Raw genomic sequence first — 18,939 nt, forward strand, 5'->3', positions numbered from 1 at the left:
TATTAAAATATCAAAAGAAACAGCCCACAAACCCCTTAAACTACGGATTCTTTGGGCTTCCCTCTCATACAAGTTAAAAGCACCTACTGCAATTGGCACCTGGTTCCGATTTCTCTGGTGTTTAACAACAGAGATGACACTCAGCCCTCTCCTACCTAGATGTCCCACTTTGTGTCTCTGCTCTCCACCACGTATCTCCAGAAACCTGAAGGAACTTAGTACCTGAGGTTTCTATCCCACCATGTTGGGAGTTGACCCAGTCCAAAAACTACCGAGTGAACAGGAAAGTGACAGCATGTCTGCAAACGCTTCAACTCCCTACGAGTCCAGGCTTAAAAAAGAAAAAACATGAAACGTAAGAGAGTAGCTACCGAATGTGTTTCCCCCCCACACCCGAAGCATCACGTCTTTAAACGCTTTGTGGCTGAAGCTGAACACGCCAGTAGCCTACAGATTTCTGTGAACTCTCAAGTCCAATCTGAACGTTTCCTCAAACGGTAGCGCTCAAAACTGGAGTTACCACAGAACAGGAGAGGACATAAAAAAGGGGGGGGGGGGGGGGAAGTGGGGCATTACCGGTTGAACGCGACCCATCAGCCCCGGAGGCCCAGCCGGGCAGGGCAGGGCAGCCGCAGGGGCCCGTTCCCGGGGGAGACCCCGGGAGCCGCTTCCTGAGGCGGAAGTGACCCGAAAACACCCCAAAATTGCGCGCGAGCAGTGCCCTCGCCGGAGCGGGGGCGGGAGCAAGCCGGCCGCGGCGGGGCGCGGGCGGCCACAGGGCAGGGAGGGAGCGGGCGAGCGCCGCCCCCGCCGCCGGCCTCCTCCCCCTCCCGCCCCCGCAGGGCATTCCCGGGCCGCCGCCGCCGCTCGCAGCCTGCGGGGGAGGTGCCGCCCCACCCCTCCCCCCCCCCGCGCCATGCGGCGACCGTTAGGGGCGGCGACCGTTAGGGGCGGGCGGGGCGCGCGGCGCCCTCTCGGCCCCGGAGCCCCCGGCCGCCCCATGAGCCCGGCGCGGCCGCCCCGCCGCTCGCAGCGCCCCCTGGCCCCGCTCCGGCTGCGGCTCTTGCTGCTGCTGCTGGCCGAGGCGGCCGGCGGCAGTGGGGAGGCGCCATCCGCAGGTACTCGCCTTTCCCTCCCTCCCCCCGGCCTCAGGCCGAGGGGCCTCAGGGCTTGCGCGCAGCCGCGGAGGCTGCTGTCGGCGGGGCGCTGCCTGCCCCTGCCCGGGGCACCGTAGCGGGCCGCGCCGCACCAAGACGGGCCCGTCGGGGTGCGGCGGGTTCCTCCCGTCGTCCCACCCCTCCAGACGCGAAGGGAAGGGTCTCGGGTTTCCCGAGAGGGGCGGATTTCTCACAGTTTTGTGTGATCAGGAATCCATCGCCTCCAGAAAACAGTGACCTGTTTCCTCAAGTTTCTTCTGCTCCTACTTCCACCCAAAATGGCATTATCCTATAAAAAAGATACAGATGACGGCTTCTCACAAATATGTGAGTAATTCGTCTTCGTCCCTCTAGCTTCAGAGCAAGATATTTCAGCTACATTTGTTTTGTTATTAAGGCAGGAACTCAGGGTATTGTCCTCTGCTCTGCCACCATCTGGGTGGCCATAACTCCTGAGACAGGGTGCTCTGTTTGAAATCTGTACGGCTAAATAGAAAGTTAAAATAATTTCATTCAGTAATTTCATCAAACCTATTCTTGAGATCCTCTGCTAGTTTTTCTGCTTTTCTAGTCTCAATTTTAGTTACTGCAATAACATTCTCTAGTGTTACTTTGTGAGATAGGTGGGCACAAGAGTGCTTGTGACTGAACTGGAAAAAAGTATAAATGAAGTGGCATCAAATGCACGAGAAACATTTTTTTGACCTATTTCAGTTGCAGAGCTTGGAAGCCTAGGTATATGTTGTCATGTGAAGCTATGATTTGCGATGTATGTTACTCTCTCAGGCTTTCTTATTAGTTTGGTTCAAGACAGTCGACTGCAGAATGCCTCTTTTAATAGGGCAACAAAAAACAGAAAGATCATTCTCGGCTGTAGTAGCAATACATAATTCAAGAAGCTGTTTACATTTCTTTTCTGTATGGAAGTTCCCTGATCTGAGGCTTCCTCAGGATTCTGCAGAAGATGCTGATTCCCTCTGCTGCTCACAATCTTGAAATTTGAGGGTTGCCTTCTCTGTGTCCCTACTTCAGCTAAATTTCTACTTCTGATGGTTAGCTATTCAGATGCATCCCTCCTTTTGTTTCTGTTTCACTCTGTGGAGCTGATGTCATGTTTGAAGCAAGGAAATGCATATAGATGCCTTAAGGAAGCTAAGAAAACATTTACTAGTATTACATATTGGGGACATTACTTCTAATGTGGACAAAAAGTTTATCTGTGGTAATTTATTTCCAGTGTGGCAGCTTTTACATCTTTGCTTCTTCAGAGATTTTCATTTCCTTTGTCTGGCCTGGGGTGTTGAATCTTTTTCACATCATGTGCCAATGTCTGCTGTGGCCATTCCTTTCAGCCCCTGCTGTGACCATTCCTCCCTCATCCTTCCCTTTCTTACAGACTTTTCTGATTTCTTGCTTATGGCTACTGTGTGGATGGTAGTACAGGACACCATCTCTAGCTTGCCCCAGGCAGACAAACATCTCTTCCTAATACATCTTGCAGAAAAGGTGTTTGCAATTTAGGCTGCACTTTGTTTCTGCTATAGTATTGCCATTTCCTTATCACTGAATTCACTTCAGTCTTAGCCCTGTGATAATGCCCAGCGCCATCTGTTTGCTGCATCAGTCAGTAACACTTTTCAGAGACAAATGAATCTTTTTGCAACTTCCTCTGATCACCTTATAGAAGTGCCTGTCAGTTCAGAGGTATAGTCAGCCCTTGTCTGAAATTATTGTGCTCTCACTGGTTTCAGTATGGATGGGGATTAGTCATATGGTTAATCTTCATAAAAGAAGTGTCCAAATTGTAAATTTAAACCAATTTAGTTTAACAGGATCATTTGTGTACACTGTATATTCTGATTTTCGAATGACTTAGCAAACTGAGATAAGAATATCCATACAGATATTTTTTCATTGGTTTAATTAAATCCATTTAAAAATAATTTAGGCTACGTTTAACTTCCTCGTGGAGACAGGGCAGGTTCTTGCCTGTAAACAGTATTTCCTCATCCAGGCTGAGTCTGTTTTGCACATACTGATTTTGTTGTTCTGAGTGTGTGACGGTATTTTAGCAGTTATTAGCGAGTTTGTCTTAGACCTACTTTTCCTGTTCAGTGAGCCAGATGATTCCCTCTTTTCACATCTGTATTCATTTCCTTTATTCTGCTCTTTAATTATGTTCCTGGAACACTGATGTAATGCACTGTAGGCTATATTTTACACATGTATAGATTGGAATGTACTTAAAAATTTGTTCCATAAATCTTTTAGGTACATTCCCACTCTGAGGTGCAATCTAATTCTGAAAATTATAGGGGGTCCCTAACATTTCAGGAGAGTTAGACCAATTAGCAGCCCTAATTAAATGACTTTTGGCAAGCTATCAGTGCAGTTTCTTTTTTACGTGTTATGGCTGGAATATGTCAGGAAAGATGATACTATAGGGACAAATTGTTTTTAAAAGAAGAGTTATGTTATTTAACATTATAAACATTTCAGAGGGAGATGACTGAGATTTCTGCAATCAGCAGTAGTCATGTGCTAAATGACTATTTTAATATGTAAGCCTGTTTACCTGCTTAGACTCCCACAGTTGCATTCACCATTGGTATAAGCATTGACTACAGTGCAGTTACACCCACTCATGCCAGCAGTGAATTTGGCCCAGAGGCCCTATTCCAGTGCCATCAAAACGCTGTTATAAAAGCCAAGCTTTTTACTGAACACATTTTTTAAAAATACCACCCTAGATTAATCTTTTTCAAAGGTGCTGCAGTTTACTTTGGAGCCTAAATTACTTGATTAAAATTCTAATTTGAATTTTCATCTAAATTGTATTGAGCAGGTTACCCTGTAGCATAGCTTTTATGTTAGATTATCTGCAAATTGCTTGTGATTCCCTCAGCATATATCAAAAATGAGTGGAAGGAGAAGGAGGCAAAAAAGAGGAAGATTATATATTTGTATTAGATACATACTTAAAATTAACTTTTCCCCCACCAGATGGAAACTGTAGCCTTTTGGAGGAAAGAGATGTCATCCAGGAACTGGATGAAAACTGTTACTGTTATGTGCAAAACAGAACCATGCACTTACAATACGTTTGGTCAACTGTTCAGGTAAGAGTCTATTTTGGGGATCATTTACATATGCAGTACTTTCCCCAGCAGAGTATTTGATCCATTAGCAAGATCGAAGTTGTATCTCTGTGTATAATTGGTAGTCTGAATGGTGTGCAGGTAGGACCATGATAAAACTACATTATAGTAGTGTGGGTCTTCACTTTGTGTGCAGTGGAGGTTTGCTGTCTCTGTTAGGAGGAGGTCAACCAGGCTATAGTGTTATTGTAAGAGGCCAAACATCTACTTTGTGTTGCATATTATTTTGTTACACACCTTTTCCAATGACGGACATCTGTAACAAACGTTAACCTCTGTAACAAATGTTTTTGCTTATCACCAAACATCTTCATCAGATTTTTAAATCTGAGGATAAAATACAGCTCTGTGGATTACTGTAGCATTGCAGGCCACAGTATAGGAACAAAAGGTGTATTAGATCATGACTAATAAAAAACAGCAGTAGCAGTATATTTCTGTTTTGCAGAGTAACAGAGGGTCTTCTTATAAGAAACATGTTTAGGACATCAGGCTTGAAACATAAAAACCTCAAAACATTGAAAGTAATGACAGAGTAAGGAACAAGCTGAATATCTGTTCTTTTTTTTTCTGGGAAGTATGTCACTGGACAAGGGAAGGAAACAGTTTTGCTTCACATCAGTTGGAGGAATTGGCTCTGAGATGGAAGGAACGGGAACATCTTTTTATCTGTTCCCAGGACTTTTTTCTTAGGAACATGCCAGAGATGTTTTTGTGCATGGCAGCAGATTTTAGACAGTGAAACCCTCCAGCAGTCATACAAGCTTTCTCTGAGTAAGTGCTTAAAACCAGGAAGTTAAGATTTTTCCCACAACAAATTGCTTGCTGCCATGCTGTTTTTTCTCTTAGTAGAAGCCTGTTTTATTACCTATTAAAGCACTTTTTTGTAGATGGGTCTTCGTTGTCCAATATGCCCTGTTCAAGAGTTCACAGTCAATCATAGTCTTCAGGTAGATCATCCCATCTCAGAAGATGGACGAGATCTGTTACAGTTTTCAGGGGGAGAGCACCAACAAGTAACCCCAAAAGACACAACGGGAACATCCTTAATGCTTAATTTTTTACTTATGATACCTTCTATTTTCCTTTTCCCTCTTCTGTCCCTAACATGAAGATTGTGTTCTTTTCTACGAGAAAAACAAGTTCAGTTTCTTGTGGTTCAGGAGTGGAATGGGAAAGAGTGTGACCATCCACAAAAGAAACTGTGGTCAGTCAAATATTGCTGGTTTTGTTAGAAATTTGTGGGTAGGCAAATATCACAGGTGAAACCAAACCCACAGAGCCTTTGAATGGATTGAGGCCCTCAGAACTTTGTTGACTGTGAGTTCTCTGAATCGCCTTTTAAGGTCCAAACTGTATATAGCAGGATTAAACAACTAACAAAGAACTGAACTAACATTTTATGCTCTAGCCCTCTATACTGATTTTCATTATCAGATGTATGAATTATATGCTATGTGTTTCAGAAACAAAAAAACCCAATGGTTTTGAGCTACTTCTACAGGTATTTTGTTATTGTTTGATTTTAGATAAAAGTTAACAGCACAGAAACGTTCAAGTTTGTGCCTATTTCAGACAAAAGCAACTGTCGTAATTCAGAAACCGTTTTTGAGTTTGCTGCATGTGCTGTTCGAATCTTGTGGCAATCAGAGACATCTACAGAAACTTTCATAAACATAAAACAATATGGAGAGGATATTTGTTTCAAAATACAGCCCTTCAAGAAAGAACCATACATTGTGAGTGTAAAACGAAAAAGTAAGTAATAATGCTTTCAGTTTAGCTTACAAATAGTTTGGTATTGCAAGTGTTAATGAACGCTACTCCTTATGTAGGAAGCCTAGACTTTTCTGTTAATGTATATATAATCAACGTTTCAGATTAAATTAGCCTAAAATCCATTTTTGTTTGTTTTTTTTTCCCCTTTTTTAGTGCTAGATGGAAAGATCTTGTTTTTGTTTGTAGCTGGAATTTTTCTGTTCCATTTTGCAAACAGTCTTAGCAGGTAAGTACTAGCCCCTGTGTTTTGACCTTCTTTTCCAATGTCTGTGCATCTTTGGTCTGTTACCTAAGCTAAAGATGCTAAACAGCTGTTCTTTGGGACAGTGAAATATGGAAAATAAACATATGTTTTAATTTCATACTGTTCGTGTATAGACAGATTGTGCCATGCCTTGGAGTGTTGTGGTATATTCATCACGTAGCTGTGTTAGGGTTCTTTAGATCCTAGCTTCCTGCACTCATGAGAAATTCTGGGAAACAACAAGACAATCTTGAGTGAGCAAGTGTGTGCGGATTTAGAAAAACTCTCTCCCTTTTGCAGATGAGTGAGGTTAGCTGAATGCTAAAGGATGCTGTATGTATTACAGATGATGCATTCCTGCAGGGAGAAATGCTTAGGATGAGGTCATGTGGGGCCTGGTCTGCCTCCACCTTGCTGACAGCCTTTTCTCATTGTTCTTTTGATGCATATTTTGCATAGCATGTAAGGGAAGATGCTTCTTATTCTAACAAACTATTTGCCCCAGGACTTCAAAGCAAAATAAGTCAGAAATTAATTGTCAGGTGACATCTTTAAAACAAGCAGAGCAGCAATAGGTTTTATAGAGTTAACTCCGTATTATATTTTGTAAGTCAGATTTTATACAAACAATCCTAGAAAAAAAATTTTTTTACAACATTTTAAATTAAACTAAAAACTTGTCTTGCAATGCAAAACTGTATCTGTATATATAAGGAAACAAAATGACTAGAAACTAGAAATTCAATAAAAACAGAAACAACGTGAGCATTAAGAAGACAAACTTCTAGCCTGTGACTTTAACACTCCAGTGATTTTATGATATTTTTTGGGAATTTTTCTTGCATGAGTTTAAAATCTATACAAGACCTGTTAACCATATTACTGCAACCTCTGATTTACAGTTGTGTTCTTACTGAAGACCACTGCTGTCTTTAAAAATGTGGCATTTCTAATCAATTGCAATTTAGTAAAAACTTCTTACAGTATTCTCTCTTGTTCTCTTACAGAAGCCCCAAGTTCTTTTACCTTTCTGGAATAGTACTGGGTGTTCTTGCTCTGCTAGTCTTTCTCCTGTTGACGCTTAAAAGATTTATTCCAAGGGTAAATCTACATTTGTGAAAACAAAATAATCATCATCATCATCGTAATAATATAGGAAGTAAGGAGTCTAGATCCAGATTCTGACCTTGCTCTGATTTTGTGGCCAGTAATTCCACTGAAATGGGTGCAGGATTGCTTGTATCAAATAAATATAATCAGGTCAGAATTGAGTTCTAATTAGGTTGCTCCCAAGTTTAAAACGAACTGGAGACTGTTGATACACAAGAAAAGTTTATTCTGAAACCTGAATTGTTTTTATTAGATTGCAGATAAGCTTACTCAAACCATAGCTTTAGTGGCAATTGGGACAAATTCTATTCACCAGAGAAAATTCATCTCAAGGCGGATATGAACTTTTCCTTCATTTCACAAAACCTTTATCTCCGTGCATTGTTGTCACATTTCTGAGATATGTTAATTGGAAGTACATTGCAAGAGGATGTAATGGGCTCATACCATGACACTGGGACATGTACACAAACACAGAAATGCAGTTGCTCCACTTAGGCTTGACATTGTTTAGTTGTAGCATGCAGAGCACTGTATACTGGAAGTCTAACACAGATCATAAGCCTGGTAGGTCTACCAAATATCATATCTGTCTTTGCCTGGGAATTCCCTTGCACACAGTGGTCCTAATTCTGACTGAGATTTTTGATGCTACCATCATAGAAGTAACTCTCTGCCTGAGGTATTCCCTTTTCCTTTTTTCCCTTTTTTCCCCAGCACAGTACCTTTTGGATTTTAATGGGTGGCTGCTGGATGTCCTCGCTATATTTCATTTACTGTTTTAAAGAGAATATGCAGTGGTTGTGGTCTGAACACAGGAACTACCTGTTGGGTAAGAGACTGATCAGAATAATCAGAAAATGCACTGCATATTTTGTGTTGATTTAGAGGTTAGATTAATACCTGCCCATAAAGAAACGGCAAGTGACTGACATTTATTTACTTTTTTCTCCTGAGCCAGAGATGTTGGAATATTCTGAAGGTTCCTAATCCACTCAAATGATCATTTACTCCACATTAAATATAGTGGGCCAGTAGCAACTTTAAAAGCAGATTTTGACTGTATTATTTCTTCATTAATTTGTCATTTCATACTCTTCCCATGACAGCAAAAGGTTAGCTGTGCAGGCTTGCATTTTGCTGGCACTGGGAGATGTGGATGCACAAACTGATAATTGGATGTGGCTGCAGGGGCTGACAAACCTGCTGATTTGGCACCTGCTTTGACATTCTCTCATGAAAGGGTTCTTGTGCGGCTCTTATAGCATTAGCTAAAGGCTGTTCATAGATCACCTTGTGAACTCTTTGCACGCATTTTAAATACAAAGGGCATATAACATGTCTCAGGTACCTATAGGGCAATACAAGAAACAGCAGGCTATACTTTGTCAACCAACCTACTAAAGCATATGTGGATAGTTTGCATCTTTTTCTCCATGTCATTCTTTCCTGTTTCCACAGGGTATTTTTTGGCTGTTGGAATTATAAGCTTTGCCACTTGCTATCAGCATGGACCACTTACCAGTGAACTGAGCATAACCTGCTTCACATGGACACTACAATTAATAGCCTTTGCCTTGATTTATTGCGGTGTCACCATACCTCAAGTTGCATATACAGTAATAGCAGTCAGCCTCTGTTCAAAAGGCCTGTGTTATCCCCTTGGTGCTGCTTGTCACATAGGCAGGTTTGTATGTGTTTGCAAATGTCCAAATCTCTGTATCACCAGGAGGTATTAGAAGTTAATAATGAAAAAAACCCTTACATTTTGATTACTATTTGTGAGTTTCTAGTGCTAGTTCATATTTTTACCAAATACAAAGCTACATTAGGAGATGTTTAAATCCATAAGACACAGAATTTAATTGCTTTCTAGTTGGCAGTTCTAAGCATAAATTTTGTTCTGTGGAGAAACGTGACTGTGCTCTTAACTACAAATGTAGCACCTTCTAGTCTGCAGCATATGGTAACCAAAACATTTTTGTTTGATTGATTGGACCACAGCAATACCATCTTGGTTTCATGCATTGTAATACAGAATTTGCAGGTAATTTGCACTGAATCTTACAGGATAAAACAGTGTATTATCACCTAGGAAGTAGATGTTAAATACTGATGGTTCTTGGAGGTTAGTTGGCTATCACTGTCAGGTAGAGTTCAGGGATTAAAAACCTAGTTCCACCAAAGTAATGGTTTCCACTCAATTTAGTATTCCAGGGTTATTATCAGAGATGTACTTGTCTACCCTTACTGCACGGCAACAGCTATCATTGTGAAGAATTCCAGCATATTCCCAGAGCCCCGTTTATACAATGTGGCATTTGGAATTGGAACTACAATATGTAGACATTAGTTTGCTAAGCATTTTAATTAGCAGTATGGGAACAGCATGTTTGATCTTCCTGATCTTAAAGTGTGTTTAATCACAAACATAGCACACAAATGAAGATTCTAAAAAAAAAAAAAAAATCCCAACAATTTACAGCTGCTTGTTACCTTCAGTGATGACATCCAGATTAAGAGAGTCTTTAGTGCAGACTATTCCATGGCTGTGTACTTCTGCTGAACCTTAAGAATCAGGAAGAGGCAAAGGCTACAACTAGCATAACCAAAAGAATAAAAAACAAATACTAATTTCTTTGACACATTGTTTAGTTTTGAAGAACATATTGCTTTGCTCTTGTATTATTTTTAGATGTTCAGGTGTGGAGTAGGTTGAAGCTTTTTTGTTTTAGGTAGAATTTGTCATTTGTCAAAGACTGATTTTTCCACCAGCTGAAAAGTATAAACTGTTTCAACAGCAGCATATAGGATCAATGCTTACCTGGTGTAAGCAGGCTCAACTCACTCTGAAATCAGCAAGATTTGGTTAGGATTTGACAGAAGTCAGAACATATGTGTTTTGCCCTGATATACTGTGGTTTGTTCTTCACACGGACCCCTTTTTCTTTTCAATGAATTGATGCTTCTGTAGAGCCAAAAAGCACTGAAGTGATAGCACTACAAATCTCTCTGGGGAGAATGAGCATGCATTTTCAAAACCAGGAAGATCTGAACTTTTTTTTTCCTGTTTTGAAAACATTAAGCAGTAATACCAAACTTTGAGCCCAAGATGGCCAAGATATACAGTTCAGAGCACAGATACAGAAAGATACCCGAGATGCACATTATATATAAATATATATGTGTGTATATGTGTGTGTGTGTATATATATATATATATATATACACACACACACACATACACATTCAGATACACAGAAGCCAAGATATATAGTTCAGAGCAGCAGATATGTCAACACAACTAGAAATTAATCTTACATTATCTATCTGTTATTAAGATCAGTACTGATCACACTGAGCCAGCAAGACCTTTGTTGTTTGACCCAAACAAGGGCTGCAGTTCATTCTTGCTCTACAGGAAATAAGAAGGAAAGTTGAACGCTGATGGTTGGAGCAGGTGTTTTTATACGAAGCTGAAAGTTTTATGGGCATCCAGCCCTTGCTTATCTTAACTCATCACAACGTTTAAATTGAAAGCAGTCGACAGAAGGGAACAGAACATGGCACACTTTCTAATTGATATCTAATTATATTATACATTGCTACGCAGCAGCTAAAAAAACATCAGATTGTAAACATTTTGGCCTCAGACTACTCAGTTGTGTAATTTAAAGCAAGATTTAAGAGAAGCAATCTAGTAAACAACACGAACAACTCATAACAGACTTAGAGCATTGCTTATCTTCAAAGTTATATATGCAAACTGGCTTTTGATTCAGCCTGTGTCTCTGCACAGACCCATTTTGCATATTGCACCTAAAAATGGCTGAGCAAGCAGCCATCTATTTGATATTTATGAGTTTTTAGTCCATGCATACACAATAAAGTATTTAGAAAGAACCTGATCCAAAATTCAGTTGAAGCTCATTGGATATCTTTCTGTGTAATTCTACAGTTTTGGATGAGACCTAGAGTAAACGGGCTAGCAAACATTAGACCCCTTATCCTAAAATTTTAATACAAGTATGTGGCTTTTCCTCTTAAGAGGAAAAAGATGATTAATGCATGTTAATAGTAGATGGTAGAGAAAAAGGATGGGCCGTAATTAAGTGGACTGCATGTGTGGCACAAGAAATACATGCTAGAAGACTTTAGAAGTACTAATTGTTTTCATTTCATTTTAGAAAAATGAAGAACTACTTTAAATCAAAAAAGTTAGTGATTAGATGCCTTACTGAAGAAGAATATAGAGAACAAGGTGAAACAGAAACTGTCAGAGCTCTGGAGGAGCTACGCTCATTCTGCAGGAACCCTGACTTCCCATCATGGCTAGCAGTATCCAAACTCCAGTCGCCTCATAGGTAAGAAAATCTGGCTTTTCTAAAACAGTAACTGCATTGTATGGTCACTAACACAGCAGATCCAAATACTACTTCAAGCATTGTTCCAGGTGAGTTTATCTTACATCCAGTTAGACATGGAATTCGCTTTATCTACTTGGGTAATCCTGCTACAGATCACAGGCACAGTTCTCCAGGATATTACTTGCTGGTGATATTATACCCCATTTGGGGGGATTTTGCAGAGGTTCAAAGCTAATTCACAGTAATAACAGTTTTCCCCAAACCTTATACACTCCCTATAATGCCTCTGCAGGTTCCTACCTAGTGACCCAGGGGGCTGTCTAACCAGTGAAATGCCCCCTTATTTCTGTAGCTTTAGGAGCAATACTTGTATGTTCTGTAAAATTGGGGCAGGTCAATGGTAACTTTCTCAAACGTTAGCAGTATTAAGCTCTCTAACTGCAAGCCAGCACAGCTAAGGAAACCTATTGCTTAAAGTATCAACCAATATCTAAGACTAAGAATACTGTGCAAACAGCAGCATCTGCACCTAGGAAGTATGAGTAGAGGAGCTACTCCAGATACAGCTTAAGAGACAAACTTAAGACAAGTAAGAGTTGTGAAGTGAAGGGTCCGATAAATGTGGCAAAAAAAGCTTGTAGAAAATAAAAATAATTGCTGTGTACTTTTTTCAGTATCAAAACTTTAAAATATTAGGAGGAGACTTTCACGTATTAGCCAGCCATGCAAGATTCAGCCATTACCCCAGAACCAATTGTCGCAATTTCAAAGGTGCCACCATCAGCTTGGCATTTAATCAGTATAAAATTAAAACTAGTTTCAGAAGCTCCATCTTCCTTGGATGGATACACAGACAGCCCCCCTGCCATGGTTTATAGATTTCCTGTTAAACTATCTTATTTTCTAAGCTACTTGCATTCTGTAGCACTATTTAAAGATACAAAAAGTGAAAACTCAACTTCAGTTTTGTAAAACAAACAAACAAACAAACATGCCAAATGCACAGAGCAAGCAATTGAGATGTGTATTCTCTGGTTAGATTAGTTAATACTATTCTTTAGTTTAGTTAATATTGTTCTTTATTTTAGTTCATTTAATTAATATTATTACAAATTGTTCATGATAAAAATACAAAAATAATGAGGAGAACTGGCAGAGGTCTGATTTAAATTTGAGTATCTCTTCAAGCTTTCATTAACTATCTGAAGATAGTTCTACACTAGGCAAACCTGGAAAATGGAGCGAGTCCAACACTGTTCCCCATATAAGCTAACGATGCTGTGAAGAAGAGTGAGGTGACACATTCATCTCAAAGAACTGTTAAATCTAAATGTAAATTATTGATCAGTTTACCAGAACTGTAAAATATAGCCGTGGTTCCTTTTTCTTACATTTCTCTGATGCTGTCGACACTTAAACCCAGGTGTCAGAACTGCCGTCTGTTTCCATGCACTTGCCAGAAACCTCCAGCTCCATTCTGACTGTATTTTCAATACAGTTGTCCACTGAAAGTAAGATTTATTGCAAATTGAAATGTAGAGACAGTGTTAAGTTCATGCTTTGTTCCGCAAAACCTCCAGTTTGGTGTTTACTTGGACCAGCTGCAGAATTCCCAGTCTGCAGCTCAAAGTTCACCAAAAGCAGAAATTCTTCCACAAGACACTGTCTCAGCTTGCCCAGAGTATTCGGCATCAGAAGCAAGGTGATCGCACAGGAACATGGGAGTTCTTACCCTTTTTGCCTTCATTAGCAGAATGTCAAAGGCTGTAGGAATTCAGGTAAGTTATCTCAAATACACTATGAATTTTAATTTATTTTTAGAAGTTAAAGTACCATTTACCTAAGTACAGGAAGGGGACAGTTTCTTACTCTGGATTACCCTGCAAGCACTGACAAGGTGAGAAATCAAAGTCAGATCTTCTTGCTTAGTCACAAGACCTTGCAGATGGCTTCTAGAAGAGCAAAAGTTACTTATTGAGAAAAGACTGAAGACAGAAATGAAGATGAGACAGGAAAACAATGAGAGGTGTTCAGAGTTGTTGCCATCCTTTGCTATTTACTCTGTTGTGCATGACTCCCTAGCTTATGCTGCAACTTCCCTGCACTGCACATGGATATGCCCTCACAACCTCCGTGTTTAACTGGCAGTATTTCCCCCATTTACAGTATATTTTTGCTTCCCAGCTGATCACTTCTCTTTAAAAAATCTGGCAGGTTTGCAGGTTTTGTTCTGGGATCTCCCCATGTTTCACCTGCAGAAACAAAGGCACATGATGAGGAATATGGCATTGGAAGCATCTTTCTGGAACAGCAGCTCTTTGACACAAGGGCAGAATCAGAGCAGGGTGAACCAGCCAACTCCATCCATGAAGGAGGAGATGATGAAGATGAAGATGAACAAGTTTTATTTCCATATGGCACTGAGTTCTGCTGAGCTTTGGAAAAATACTTTAAAAAGGAGACATTCTTCCTAGAAAGGAAGGGTGCAGACTGAGAACTCACTCTTGGTGATTTCTTATGGATGCCAGGGAACAAGCAAGCGTCTTTGAAAGATTGTTTCCTTTATCACTGATGTGCCTGATTAGAGCAACAGAAGAAAGTCATATAGGCTGTTCAAGTGAAGAGGATTCTCATGCTCTTAGTACTTCAGCTGTAGAAATAAACATTGCTTATTTCCAAAGCAAGTACTGGCAGCAGTACTTGTTTCTCCAAGGACACTACCTCTAGAAAAGAGAGAATCCATTTTGCTCCTTTTCATTGTCAAGTCCTCTGTGCTGAGCACCAGAAGGAAGGGAAGTCATTATTAATGCTCTACTTTTACTAAGGACCCTACATGTTAACAAATTGAATAATGCTGATAGTATGCTGATAAGCCAGTTCTATCATTCATGCAACTTTTCAGTGCTAAAGCTCCACAGAGAGTTAACACAGCTGAACACACTTTGTTTGCTCTTCTGGCTAGGCTTGCTCTTTGTTAGCTTCATTTTACCTCCCACATTAATTTTAAGCTCCTCTTTGGAACCCTACCTGACTTTTCATCCTTCCGCTTGTGTTGCTCTGTTCTTTGTCTCCGTTCTAGTTATGCTGTACTTTGTTCTTTCTACATTTTTATTTCTTCACACACACTTCTTCCCTCTTCCACAGGTCCCCTCTACTGCATCTTTCTTCAGTCTTCTTCTATAATTGCTTTCAATTTCTGTGTCACCTTACCTCAGAACGGTACTGCCCTCCATTCCAACCCTCTGAACAGCCCAGGAAAGGCAGCAAAGCCTGAGGATGTTTCAGCTGCTTGGAGGAATTGCTGTCAGTGAGGCCAGAGTGATGCTATAGCCATGTAAGTGGGAATGACCCACACGTAGCCCCACTATCCTCAGAGTATTCAGTGGTTAGCTCATTCAATAAACAGGAAAAAAAGTATGCCTGGCAAAACAAGGAGGGAGAAATACCTGACTCTTCCCTCCTCTTCTTAGGCCCTTTTTGGGGACTTATGACAGGAGATGTGTGTGAGGAGAATAAAGAGAATGGGGAGAGAACCTTAGACAGCCATGTATCTTACAGTTTATGTATTATACAATACTAGGCTAGGGGATATATCATTTCCCCTCAATTCATCTGTCTACAGGGATCATTTTCTTCTTTTATTCTTCAGGCTTTCCCTATATTCTTCCTCCCTCACCCTTGCTGGTTTTCTTTTATTGTCTCCAAACTTCAGAGAGCAAGAGATGTTAATTTTCTCTTACAAGACCTCCAGGAATTGCCAGTGGTAGGAAGCAGTTTACTCTCCAGAAGGGCATTTCAGACCAAAATGCATCTTCTTTGAAAGGAATACCTTTTCTTTGTAGCACACCTACTGATGCAGCATCACTGCAGTGGTGCATGGCTAATTGTGGTTTCTCATGTGCATCTCTGGACAAGGGAGAAAATCCATTACCTCCAGTCAAAGTCCTAAAAACTACCACCTTACGACATTCCAAGAGCTCCTCTCTACAAAACATGACTCAGATTGAATGCTTATATGCATCACTTAGACCATTCTTCCTCCTTCATATCATTTTGAGGTAGGCTTTATTTTAAAAATAACTTTTCATTTTATAGTGAAAAGAAGCTTAACACCTTTTTGTGCCATACATTTTTAGAAATATATAGGCACAGTCTATAGCATAGTTAGGGGAGAGAAGCCCTGTCAAGCCAGTGATCAAAAATATGTTCACTTGTAAGTCAGTAATATTCAAAAATAGATAGAACGAGGGAGTTCTACTCAGCAAAGCCATTGGCAGCAAGACACACTCCAGCCACCTCTAAGAGAGGTTGCTACCAAATTCACAGTTAAATTGTCACCCATATTCCATCAGTCCAGTTTGCCTGGGTGGGTTCTGTCACTGGCAAGAAGTTAGAAGTATTAGCTGTTGTGAAAATTGAGGGAAGCCCCATTACCTTTGATGGTTTGACAGAACGATAGAAACTCCCCCACTGGAGCAATGATCTTAGTAGACTGAAGATTTACTTCATCTTTGCCTGTGTTGCCCCTGTGAAAATGAAATACTCAAAAACTATTACAAAATTAATCAGAAAGGCATTCTTGCAGAGATGTCTTAATTTTAAATCTATTTATTTCTTGCATGTTTTAAAGCAAGTAAGTTTCTTCAGTATACTTCTTAACTAGCTAAGAACTGCTTATCATGAGATTTGAGGCCAAGGGGGAGAATCAGATTTTGTCCTAGCTTAAACTCACACAATCTTTCTGGACTTGCTCTTTTTACTGAGTTAGTGATGATTGTCTTTCCATAGATATATAGTATGTATTTATACACAATAGGTAAAATATTATCTTAATGTATTATTTGGCTATGTGATATGTTAAATGGAAAAGACCAAACAAAATAGGCAATTTTTCAGACTCTTTTCTTTTTGCTAATTTTTTTAGAAAAATATCAGGTACACCTACTCCAAAGTGGAAAAAACACAACACAAGTTTTACATAGTTACAAAGCCTGTCATTTACCAGGGATGGATAAATGCTACCCAAAGGACAGCAACTACTAAGCACATCCAAAAGTAGTATAGCAACATATTGAGAAAGATAACTACTTTAGTGAATAGCTAAGAATGCTTAAAAATCCTCCCAAGTTTGTTTCAACATTTGAAGCTTTTCATAAAACTGACTGCTGTCATTTGAGGCCTTTACCAAGAGTGAGTTTACTTGCACAGTGCTCCTATGATATACGGAGATTACACAGGTTTACTGAAACACAATTATTAAGTGCTGTGTAGTGTTCATCAGGAACATCTGGGAACAGAATCTAGATGTTAATCCAGTGCCTTATCCATTAGAGAAGTTTTTCTTCCTTAATGATGGATGTGTTACATTTATCTTCTGTTTCACAGTGTTAAAAAAAAGTTAGAATCACATATTTATTTTGCATTCATGGTGCAACATACTTGATGTACTGTCTTTTGCATTCAGGATTTTTAAATAAAAGTATTTTTTCAACTGTGTGATCCACCCCCCTTATGTATTTACTCTCTTCAGAACAGCAGGGCACCTAACAAAAAGGAGCCAAGCAAATGGATACACGTGTTCATGTCCTTAGGTCTTCTGCATCATAGCAGATTTAAACAGTAGCTGTGTACTGGCTGTGGTTGCTTCAAAATGGAGTGGGTCCTCTACCTCGAATGCATCTCCCTGCAGGAATTTGCCTTACTCATTCTCCATTTGTAGCAGATCCAAACCACAACAAAGCCAAATTCATAAGATTACAAGTGAGGTGGGAACAACAATACACGTGGGAACAACAACAACAACAACTTTCCCTAAGATTTCTCCCTTTCATGACTTCTGTGTGCACACAAGTTAAGCAGTTGGAATAGTAAAAACTGAACTTCTCTACACTTAAAATAAAAATAATTTCAGGCAAATGTGCTGCTGTGTAGAGCAGGTGCATTAGTGCAAATACATTTAGTTAATCAGAAATAGACGTTGGAAGTATTTCCATACCAGCATTTAGCAGCCTCTTTTTCATAACTTGCTAGGAGACAAACTTAATTCAGCTTTTACTTTCACTCATGTCCCGAAAAGAATTTGCCCACTCTCCTATCAACCCTTAGATTCATCTCACCCTACAAAAGGCAGTTTGTGCCTACAGTCACATTTTATTACCTAAGCAGTTTTTAACACCACACGAGATAGTAGCTCCCAGGTTCTAGGTTCACTATCCTTCAGGGAATGAACCTGACAAAAGGTAATTATAATTTAATTATTTTCAATTCAGGCGATTATGTTCACTGCTGGTGCCATAAAATGAGCAAATGTAATAAAAGTTCAGATTGATACTATTAAATACATTATGGATATTTTATAATTCTTACCACAGTTTTTACAGTTTCACAAATATCAAAACCCAAGTGTACATGTCCATTTTGCAACACAGAATGACTGTACATTTCCAAAAAGAGCAGGCATTTCAAATAAACAATTCTGAAGTGTAAACACAGTGTACAAGCTCTTCACCTCACAATCCAGGTGCTATGCAGTAGAAGCTGAGGTAACACCATACAGCATGAACTCTACAAATGGTTTGTCTGATGATTCTTAGCATCCTTCTGTCCTGTCACCTGTTCAGTTGTCTAGTTCTCCCCCAAGTTATACAACCATATAATAAATACACTTCTGATTTTAAAGGACACTTAAACAAGTCATGAGGATTTACGTGAGTACAGTACATTTAAGTTCAAGTGCAAAAAAAGAAACTAGTGGCTAGTTATCGATGTTTCCTTTTATTTTCTATGGTGTTGGTCCAGGTACCAGAACATGGGTTGTACTAAAAGCACAGCTAAAGCACAGCTATGGGAGACCCTTCAGTCAAGCTAACTGGATTTCAAAGTAGGTGGAACTGCGGATCCCCTTTCCTTCTGAGCTGCTGCCACCTTCTTCTCCCCTAACCCTGTGCTCATGTGAAGCTTGCACCTGGATCATTGCACAGGCTGTACAGTCCAACAGCAAGCACCTTCCCCATGGAAGGCCTGTCCCATATGCCTGACTTCAAGGAGGGCTAAGCAATACTTAGTCCTGTAAAAGTTGAGTGCTCAGCATCTCCCAGGATCAAGCTCTTAATGTAAGCAAGTGG

At 40.0% G+C, this 18,939-nt stretch overlaps 1 protein-coding gene across 1 annotated transcript; it reads left to right on the forward strand.

Moving 5' to 3' along the window:
- The first annotated feature begins 1,000 nt into the window (after nucleotides 1–1,000).
- On the forward strand, nucleotides 1,001–17,306 carry NEMP2 (nuclear envelope integral membrane protein 2). Its single transcript, XM_067298621.1, has 9 exons — nucleotides 1,001–1,118; nucleotides 4,161–4,276; nucleotides 5,845–6,073; nucleotides 6,248–6,320; nucleotides 7,346–7,439; nucleotides 8,166–8,280; nucleotides 8,910–9,135; nucleotides 11,636–11,812; nucleotides 14,030–17,306. The coding sequence occupies exons 1-9, from the start codon at nucleotides 1,001–1,003 to the stop codon at nucleotides 14,247–14,249; spliced, it is 1,368 nt and encodes a 455-aa protein (XP_067154722.1). The 3' UTR covers nucleotides 14,250–17,306.
- The last annotated feature ends 1,633 nt before the right edge of the window (nucleotides 17,307–18,939 follow it).

This window comes from Apteryx mantelli, chromosome 6 (assembly GCF_036417845.1).
Source record: "Apteryx mantelli isolate bAptMan1 chromosome 6, bAptMan1.hap1, whole genome shotgun sequence".
Classification (NCBI taxonomy): Eukaryota; Metazoa; Chordata; class Aves; order Apterygiformes; family Apterygidae; genus Apteryx; species Apteryx mantelli.

What these genes read in the sequence shown, in the direction of transcription:
- NEMP2 (XM_067298621.1), top strand. Translation starts at nt 1,001, where the DNA reads ATGAGCCCGGCGCGGCCGCCCCGCCGCTCGCAGCGCCCCCTGGCCCCG. An exon ending in ACGTTTGGTCAACTGTTCAG is followed by an intron (nt 4,277 to 5,844) that starts GTAAGAGTCTAT and finishes GTTTGATTTTAG; the next exon opens with ATAAAAGTTAACAGCACAGA. An exon ending in TTTGCAAACAGTCTTAGCAG is followed by an intron (nt 6,321 to 7,345) that starts GTAAGTACTAGC and finishes GTTCTCTTACAG; the next exon opens with AAGCCCCAAGTTCTTTTACC.